This window comes from Cydia strobilella, chromosome 19 (assembly GCF_947568885.1).
Source record: "Cydia strobilella chromosome 19, ilCydStro3.1, whole genome shotgun sequence".
Classification (NCBI taxonomy): domain Eukaryota; kingdom Metazoa; phylum Arthropoda; class Insecta; order Lepidoptera; family Tortricidae; genus Cydia; species Cydia strobilella.
In genome coordinates, this window is record NC_086059.1 from 4650346 (window position 1) to 4660902 (window position 10557).

Below are 10557 nucleotides of genomic sequence, written 5' to 3' on the forward strand. Positions count from 1 at the left end.
ATGTAATCCTGTTATTCCTCATTAGGGACATAGGGCTCTCAGAAGAATTTTCGATTTGTCGCTATTCTGAGCGGCAACTTTTTTTTTTATACCACGTCGGTGGCAATCAAGCATACGGCCCACGATACTTCCACTGGATACTTCCAGCTCTTTCCAGCCGAGTCCAGTTGAGCCAGCCTCCTTCTCAACTGATCGCCTCCATGTGGTACGAGGCCGCCCCGATCGTCTACTGCCAGTCGATTGCCAGCGGAGACCCTGCTTGGACAGGTGGTTGTCCGGCCTACGGAGCACGTGTCCGATCCATCGCCATTTCGTTACAAGAATTTCCTGGCATATGGGTTTCTGGTCAGTCATCTGCCACAATATGACGTTCGAGACCATTCGTGGCCAGTAAATCCCTAGTTAAAAGGCCCTAATTCACTAGCTTTCCTCGGTGTCATGCTTCAAAACTTGTATCACCGAATTAGGCGTGTCACCAAATAATGCGAGTTTACCCTACTTTTGTACATTGTAGTTTTTCCTCAATCACCCGTTGACCACGAACGCTGTAAAGGATCCGATATACATTATCCGGTTGTTGAATATAGTAAACACCACACTTAATAAAAAGGCACTAGACAACAATTCGTATAAAACGCCAGTAACAAGCACTGGATCGCAATTTATCTAATTATTTGTTTCGTTCCCCGCGGGAGGGACAAGCTTTGGAGGGGTTATTCTGCACAAGCGGAATAATCTCGATTATTTCTAATATGTCTCGCGTCGAATAATTATTTTTATATGGAGTAGCTGTCACGTATTTTTTTTGGAAGTTTGAACGCTTTTTCTCACGGCGCTGGTTCTCACGGCAACCAAGAGAGAAACAATAAAATAAAGCGAAACTATTGTCAATATTCGGGGAAGACGACAGGTGAATTTTAAAGTATTACATAATATTTATTCTGTGCCGTGCGAGGAGAAATTACGAGAAAATACGATGAGCGTATGTGGTTGTTTTTCTGTCAAGGGAAAAGAAGTTAATCAGCTTTACGACCGGCTTCAAAGCGAAAGATGTTATTGACTGGCCGAATAGAATTCCTTTAGTATTATTCCCTTGAGCAGTACCAACGTCACATACCTACTTATATATATTTTAGATGTTCAAGATTGTCAATCTCTCCTCCACAGGACAGGCATAGCCTAGCGTGGAGGTCAGTAAATACTGTACCTATGTGAATATTCATTAGAAATAAACAATTTTTATTTATTATTTATATAAATATACATTAAACCTTTCATCAGTGCTTAAATGACTAACCCAGTAACTGAAAAAATATCAATAAATATACATATTACTCTAACTAGGTCCCGCATAAATTAAACGGAAATCGGTAGTTTGTATTTGAGTGGAATTATTGAGCTCCTCGTGGGTGTAGAAAAGCTAGTATCAATATAATATCATTGGATTTCCTATTGCCTACACAAAGATGTTTCCTAGAATAGTCGCGTTCCATTCCCGTCCACGGAATGGCATCCTTATTGCTACCGACGCGGCACCAATATTTTATTATACGAATGGTCGTGTGCGTGATATCGGAATGGCTAGAAATATTCTGCTGTTCTATAGGAACGTTATCTATAATAACGTTATTGAACGTAACGCTTATTCAACGGTACCTATTTAATAAGAATATTATGTGAAATATTTTTTTTAATGCTATCTGAACTTTATTATTGTTTATTTTGTATCAAATGAAACTAGCTGCGTGCTGCCAAATTCACTTTTCACTAAAAATAACCTATAAGATAGTTATATTTTAAAATCAAATGAGTCCTATTTATTAAAGTGTCTCAATTTAACAGTAATGGTTGCCTGTGAGAGGATGTCACAAGGTAATAATTCCGGAATATTTAGTTTATTTCTGCAAAAAATTATAAATGAATAAAATCAATATAATTATAACATTAAGTCTGAATAATACGTAACATAACGTAATGAATTTTTATAATGTAAAACCAAACCAAAACGAAATATATCATAAAGATAACGAGCGATGTCTACATGATCGGTAATGGCTCCCTGACCAAGAATTATGTTGCCTGCCGGAATGAGGAATAAACTGAACATTTTCTATTACTTTATTTTGCATGACGAATATTTGTAGAAATCTTCGCTTTTAACTACAAAACGATTACTACTCATCATTTGTAATAACAAAAATCTATTTTATTTATAAAACAACTAATATAATAGCATTATTACAAAGATAATATTCTAACGTGTTCATTATCAAACTTTTGTCACAATAATAAATAACGAAATAAAACAAATCCTTATTATGATAATGTGTAATATAATAAAAATCAAATATTCCGTTACGATAACGATATTTTTATAACGTTATCAAAGCTTGAACGATATCCACAGTACCGGCTATCGCACCCTGATCAAGAATTATGTCGCCCGCCGCCGGAACGACCAATGAACCAAACATTTTCTATTACATACTTTATGTCGCAAATTGTCGAATCTTTATAGGATATCCATTATAAGATACGCTAATAAAACGACTACTTTCATTACGTTTGGTTATAAAAAGGTACATATTCAAGTTATGGGCTATATTTAAGAGGGGGCCAGGAAATTAGACAAAAGATATGGCGCGCCGCGCGAACCATGCGATGGAAGAAATGGCCATCACGCGGGTTTTTCGGGCTTTTTCGGGCTCTTTTGGACGTAGTTTAAGGACATACCCGGGTCCTTCGGTTGAAAGTTTAGCTTCAGATCCCTCGGAAATATCACTATTTTTTTCAACACTTGGAGTTTGACTGTTATTTTAGCACGTTGTTACATTCGATAGTATATTGTAACTGACTGAACCCAAAAACGAATAAAAATAATGTTTATATACATACATTATATTACATTTTTAATTAGAACTTCGTATCGAATTTTTTTTCTTTATAAACTACTCCTAGCGTAGATTTTTGGCCAATAAATGTCATGACATTGCTATCGGCTCCGTACATAACACTATCTCGCTCACACACCGGAGCGGTGTGCGGATCCGCGTCAGTGGTATAACCGCGTATAAGACAAGAGCTCCAATAAAGTTTTACCATTCAATACGCCTGTACCTCTTTAGGCCTTTCGTTATATAAGAGTATCATTTTACCATTACGCTCTATCCGGGAGTAACGCCTCGCTCAGACAATTAGGTCCCGTCTTCTGTTTCTGAACAAAATGGAATCTACCTTAATATTATGTGATTTGAATAGGTATAAAATAAAGTACAAGTAGTCAGGAAGATCCAGGGGAGGTAACTTAAATGGTCAGAATTTTTGGAGTACGTTTGGTTTGTGAAAGATCGGAGCACTCGAGAAATTATTGTAGAAAGTACTGAAAGCGAGAATCTACAACTTTCAACATAGATGAAGAAAAAAAAAATTATCATTTGCCATCGTTTTAGAACATGCTGATAATGACAAAAGTGACCCCATGACAAAACAGCATTTTATGGTATCGAAGCTGACTGGTATAAAAAGAAAATCATCTCTCTGACTCAGTCGCGTGCGAAATTAGATAACAAGAAAATTATTAATATGTAAATTAATGCTATTGCAAACATTGTTTTTAACCTACCCTCCTACCTCCTGTCTCTGTCTGAGTCCTAGTCTGCCTCAATGTCTTTATTGGATTTTGAACTTTGAATCTTCGCATTGTTACGGTGAAATTAGGCATTTAGTGTGATTTAGGATTCTAGTCATATGCGAAGTCGTAAAAGTCTGTTCGGATTGGGTAAATGGAACGCGTTTGTGTAATATTTAGTAAGCTACAGTAACTTACAGCTCTTTCCCACTGACGTCCAGTTTTTTGCCGGTACGGTTTTCTGCAGGATCCCGTTTTTAGAAGTATGAATTAGCACGTACACCACTAAAACGGGATCCTGCAGAAAACCGTACCCGAAAAAACTGGACGTCAGTGGGAAAGAGCTGTAAGTTACCGTAGCTTACTAAATATTACACAAACGCGTTCCATTTACCCAATCCGAACAGACTTTTACGACTTCGCATATGACTAGAATCCTAAATCACACTAAAAGCCTAATTTCACCGTAACAATGCGAAGATTCAAAGTTCAAAATCCAATAAAGACATTGAGGCAGACTAGGACGTAAATTCAATACCAAAACAGCGTATAACAATGTAATCTAAAGAAACGAATGTCGTTTTACTATTATAAGGTACACATTACTCGTTCTTTATAAATAGATCTGAAGTAAGCAGGCATTTAGAGTGATTTATGTCCTTTTGGAGTGACAAGGGATATTTCAGCAAATAATTCGGACATGCGGTGCAAGGTGGAGATTTATTACACCTTGACTCCGCATCCGGGTTTATGAAGCTAGGCTTTGACCTGTCTGCGGACACAAAATGTACCTCTAATTGCACAACTGACATTTTTAATCTAGTTTTCACAGATAAAAAAGAGGATAATGTATATATATAGTCCTGCTCATCGCTTCAGATGATAATAATTAACATTAAGGACGTTGTATATTATCGTGAGCCCTAATATGGCTGACCAGGCCGACTTTGCTCCTAAATATTCTCATCATCATCTTCCTCGCGTTGTCCCGGCGTTTTTGCCACGGCTCATGGGAGCTTGGGGTCTGCTTGGCAACTAATCCCAGGAATTGACGTGGGCACTAGTGCTCCTAAATATTCTATTCCATCAAAAACATAAATGTGAAATGAGAGCCAAGTTCAATATTAAGAATATGCGTCGTTGTTGACTTCACCGGCAAAATAATTGAGATCTATGGGTGCCAAGTTCTAGTTCACATGTGATGTAATTAAAGTTCAGGATTTGACTTGGCTAGTTTTTACGTACAGGCTAGGTATGTTACTTTTCTAAAATTTGGTTTGTTGGTAGACACTTACTTACCTGTTTCTAGTCTTAAGAGCAAAAAGAAATGGCATTTCTTGTTGCTTTTCATACGCATGCTTCACATAGCAGATTGGTTTTTTTTTTTAGTTTTTCCTTCAAGTTATCACGTGGCCCTCTAATTTACGTTCCGACATTCCTCGTTTTGAGCAAGAATTTAGACAAGACAAAATTTTCGTAAAAATAATACCATGATATCAGTAAAATGTGTCATTGTGTGTTTTATGTGTCATTTTCTAAAATATTTTTTTAAATTTTGTATGATCTTTTTATTGTTTCATAAACCACTGGTACAAACAATTCTTTTTAAAAACGGAGTTAATAAATTTCAACTTAAAATAGAAATAAAGTTGAGCATTCTCTTCAAAACAAAAGAATTTCGTGTTGCTTTTGTTTCTGCTACAATAGCTCGTAATTCTATTCTAACATTGTGATAATGCAGGCATCCTTAATGCTATTTTCTAATGAACTTGCATTTTGCTCTTGCCCGTTAGCTAGAATGACGTCTGAATTAAAATGTTACGTTTGCAAAATGCTTTTAATGGAGGCCAATTCGAACGTAAATTTTGTAATCTAAATGATGACATGAATTGAATGTACACTCTTGAATTTGGACCATAGTTGTAAGTTGTGGACTAAAGTTACCTGATTTTCTCATTTTGTATTTTTTCGTAAATTACTTTTTCTTTTTCTTCCGTAAGATCCTGGGACCTATCAAGAGAGACAACGGCACGTGGAGGGTATTGAAGAATGCCGAAATCGAGGAGTTGGTGGGCGGACCCAATATTATCGGCGAAACTAAATCCCACAGAATTCGCTGGTTCGGTCACCTATTGAGAATGGGAGAGGATCGGGCTGGCAAAAGGGCGTACTTGGGAAGACCGACTGGTGGCCGCCCGGAGGGTCGGCCCAGATACCGCTGGGGAGACAGTGTAGAAGCGGATCTGCGACAGCTTCAAGCCGATAATTGGCAGGAAACGGCACAGGATCGGGAAAAGTGGAGTGCTCTCGTTTTGGAGCCCAAGACCCTCTTTGGGTCGTTGAGCCATGTTAGTTAGTTAGTTACTTTTTCTTAGGCTAAACCGAGGCTTGAACTTATCAGTTTTTAATTTTTGCCAAGAAAAAAGAGAATACCGACTTCACGGTAGAATATGATGGAACTTGCATTAACTTAAGATCACATCAATGTACCATATTCTGACAAATAAAAACATTTCATTTCATTTCATTTCATTTCAATATAATGTAAGTATAACGACGTTCATCGTACCTTAGGCGTGAAGGCAGTACAAATGGGCGGCGCAGCGGTGCTCCCGTAGTGCTGCTGATACGATGACGTCAGGATCTTCTTGTGCGCCGACGCGTGCGCGCGGTATGCGCTCACGCTCAATTTCATGCTTCCCTAATGGCATTAAAATCTTTTTTATACCTATTTTTTAAAATTTTATTTACACTTCGAGAAATGTTTTTTTTTTTTTCACTTTTGGCACTTAAGTAACTATCTAATTATATATTTGTTATTTGCGCACAACCGTTTGTTTTCACTCGACATCTGAAACAAGGAAAAAATACAGTGAATAACAATTGTTATTATATAAAAACCGGACAAGTGCGAGTCAGACTCGCCCACCGAGGGTTCCGTACTTTTTAGTATGTGTTGTTATAGCGGCAACAGAAATACATCATCAGTGAAAAATTTCAACTTTCTAGCTATCACGGTTCATGAGATACAGCCTGGTGACAGACAGACGGACAGACGGATAGAGGAGTCTTAGTAATAGGGTCCCGTTTTTACCCTTTGGGTACGGAACCCTAAAGACAATATAAATCGTTTTATATTAATTTTTAGACTATAAATATAATTTTTAACTTAATTAGGAGATATATGTAGTCCAGAAAAGCAAAAATAAAATAAAAAGTAAGGAGTTTTATTTGCACCTAGACTCACAAACACATAACGACCGTACCAACGCGTAGGTACCTGCTAAGTAATTAAAAAAAATCACATATGGTTGGTTATGCGTGGTGGTGCGTATAAGTATTTGTAAGATTGAGATGCAAAATTCAATTACTGTTTCAGAAAGAATAATTAACATAGCTGATTTTAATTTCTAAGAGGAAAATCTGAAAAACAACGGTGAACGGGTAAAACGGTGCACGCCATTAGCAGAAATTAAAAGCATAAAACGCAGTTCAAATAATGGCGTAATAAATAAACGACCATAATTAATTCCATAAACAACTTGTTTATTAGAAACGTTTTACCTTAATTAAGTATTTAGGTGAAACATATACCTATATCCGTATCGCGCTTTTCCTTAAAGTACAAGGAGCCTGATACAGATTTAACAAATTGTTATGGTTATAATCTTATTTTGATAAGATCTTCACGCTGATTGGTGGATGTGAAATGAAGTGATAAACGACCGCCAATCACCAAGAAGATCGTCAAGGTCGTATCAAAACCAGTTCACACCCGTAACAAATTGTGTAATTAGTGTTAACCTCAGGGTATCCAATCATAAGGGGATCATGGCGTTGAATAAAATATCAATTTTCACGTCAATTCAGCTACTTTTAATATACCTACAAATAATTTGAATGGAATTTCACTGTTTCGTAAAAACGGATTTTTCTGTTAAAACTTAGGTAAATAACGGCCGCTAAATAATGGATCTAATGTCGCCAAATAAAGCTAATGACGAGAGGAAGAATATATTATTTTACTTCAGTTTTTCCTGATGGGGTCTAGGGAGGGGACACGTAGAAAAAAAAACGGAAGTATTTATAGTAAATAGTAAAAATGTTCTTTTAATGGGTCAAAAATGGGTTTGTACATTTTTAACGACTAGAAGGATGAAATAATAGGCAGAAGGTGTTCCTACTATTATCTAAAAAAATGCTGGTACACAGATATCTTTAACGTAATAGTAATAGTAACAGTATGATAAAGATAACTGTGTACGACAATTTCTGTTTACAAAACTAGAATACTGGTTGATTTCAAGGTCATGATTAATGATTAGTATTATCAAACTGTGCAAACATTTACCTTTCACTTCTTCTTAACTCAGTTGGCATACATCATGAAGTTGTTATGCTGTTTAGCTGATTATACTTATGAAATAAAACTATGAAAACGGATTATATCGCGTATATTGAATTTATAATACATCCCGACTACAACTTTAATAGGGAAGATGGCTTTTCTCTACCACCAGCTTGGGATCCTGTAGTCCATCTGATAAAGGAGCAAGCGAGACATAGACTGTGAGACCTTAGTGTTGGATGATGTTGGACATTCTGAGTATAATATGTTTTAAAAAGATGTGACCCGCCGAGTTTGTTGCCGGTCCCATATTGGGATACCCTCCTACAATTTAGGAGGGAATTAAATCTTCTCGGGTCCGAGGTGTAGGGTTGGAGCCGGCGTAGTTTTGATCGCGTATATATAGGTATATATCTTTACTTGAAAATAATTTTAGTGTATAACTAGCCTTATGAACCGATTTTGCATGTACAATCAGCCTTAAAGTTCAGTCTATGATGGTTCTTTTTTTTTTAGTATGTGGGTATTTTTGCACTTTGTAGTTTAGTCACCCGTTTACCACGAACGCTGTAAAGGGTTCGAAACGTCGGGATGTATTATAAATTCAATATACGCGATATAATCCGTTTTCATAGTTTTATTTCATGAGTAACTATCGCGGTAACCGAAGACAATATTATGATTATACTTAATTATTTAAAATCAAAATTTTACTGAATCATCCCGATTTAGGCCGCCTACCAGTTGAGAGGTAAAGTAATCAATATGACAGAAAAGCGTATAAAGCGAAGCCGGTTGATCGACGACCGACCAGCCGCACCGACCGATATAACGTTACATGAATCAGTTGCAACATAACACCCACAACTAACAATATTTTTTGCGGCTTCGTAAGCATAATAATGAGAAGCGCTCGGTTTATCTACATATATTACAAATACATGTTCAAAATAGGTCAGATATCTATAATTATAAATTCTGACAGTAGACAGTAGTAGACGCACAGCCTAAACCGTTTAATGTTCCATGTAACATATATTTTTCTAATGTAATGTACCGCTCTGCTAAAATTGGTTTTTTGAAAAACCCAAGATTGGGTTAAAATGAGGTTGAACATTTTAACGACTACGCGGACGAAGTTAAAGCTACATAAAATCCAAATTCCAAAAGTCATGAAAATGGTCAATTGGTTATAATGAATAAATTTTCCCATATCTGTGATAGTTCTGAGTAGTTTAACTTCTAACTTTTTTTCGATATCGATGATGACATTGATGACGGTAGCAAATCTCTAGACGGCGCCACTATGTCGAGAGGAGCCGGATGACGACGAGGGGAGTGGAGCATCGATCGAACATTCAATTATGTGGTACTACGAGTAGCAGTACTGTCATTCAAAAAACATGTCAGTAGTTTTTGAAATAGAACTATAAAAAAATCAGTTTGATCCATTTTCATTTATTCACAATTGTGCATCTAACTTATGCTATTGGTCCAAACATGATGCGCTGCAAATTATGCTCAAAGTTCTAATGCCGATTTGCGGGCCTGAAAGAATGTTCATATATAATTGTGACATATATTATTGGCTGTGACTTATTTTTCAAAGCGTTTTTCAATAAAAATACATGTCTGTGTAAAATTGACACATAACATCTTTATTTATTAAATTTATATCGCTTACGCGTTTTTATAAACATTCAATAACAGTAATACGATTTGGTAAAGTAAATCGTAGCCCTAAGCCTACTTTAATAAACTCATCATAAATTCTACCCCTTTTTATGTTAGGCTCTTTTTTCAATAAGATGCATTCTTAGCAAGTTGGCTCTCCGCCAAAATGAAATTTAATGGCTTTGGAGAGCGAATGCTATCAACTGGCTGTATATCTGCGGACTAAGCCGTAGACTTTTTTTATGGTTAAAAAAATAAGTTGAATATTTACCTATAACCTATAGTATTTTAGTCTGCCGCGAATGCAGAAGACGCGGGTTTGATTCTGAGGACTGGAGGTTTTGGTCACTTTTTCTTCCGTATTATGACATGTGTTTCTACACTTCACTTATAATATCCGTAAAACTAAGTGGCGAGTCTGGTCATAACGCAATCTCTTTCACTCTTGGTTGATCTTAACAAGGGTAAAGGAGAGCATTATGATTATTTATGATCTCAGTAGCCAGTTAGTTTTGCGGCAAGTACCTACATATATATGTAGTAGGTATTTGTAACACTTTAGTAGGTATAGTAGTGTTTTTACAATTTCTACTGGTATTGGTTTAATTTAGTACCATTACGAATGAGTTTAGTTTTTATTAAGCACTACTCACTCGAGTGTAAGGACCTCAGTCTGTGCATGGCATAAGGAATGTAGATAAGAATGTGTTCATACACATCTTATATCATCTTATATCCCTGTACAAAAATCAGTAACCGAACCTAACCTAGCTCTGTAAGAACAAAAAATAACTATTCTTATTTTTAAATATACGGTTTCAAGCAAGAAGAAAATTTAATACTAGATTAAAAACACGGTATCACCATGTAGGTATATTATTTGTTTTAGCAAGTTCCCGGCGTTGAT

At 36.3% G+C, this 10557-nt stretch overlaps 1 protein-coding gene across 1 annotated transcript in view; it reads right to left on the minus strand.

The window, feature by feature from the left end:
* LOC134750287 (uncharacterized) overlaps positions 1-6345 on the minus strand; it is a 196504-nt gene extending 190159 nt beyond the window's left edge. Inside the window, exon 1 of the mRNA XM_063685448.1 lies at positions 6198-6345. Within this exon, the coding sequence (XP_063541518.1) occupies positions 6198-6323 (126 nt within the window). The 5' untranslated portion in view covers positions 6324-6345. The remainder of the gene's footprint in view (positions 1-6197) is intronic.
* Between the last annotated feature and the right edge of the window lie 4212 nt (positions 6346-10557).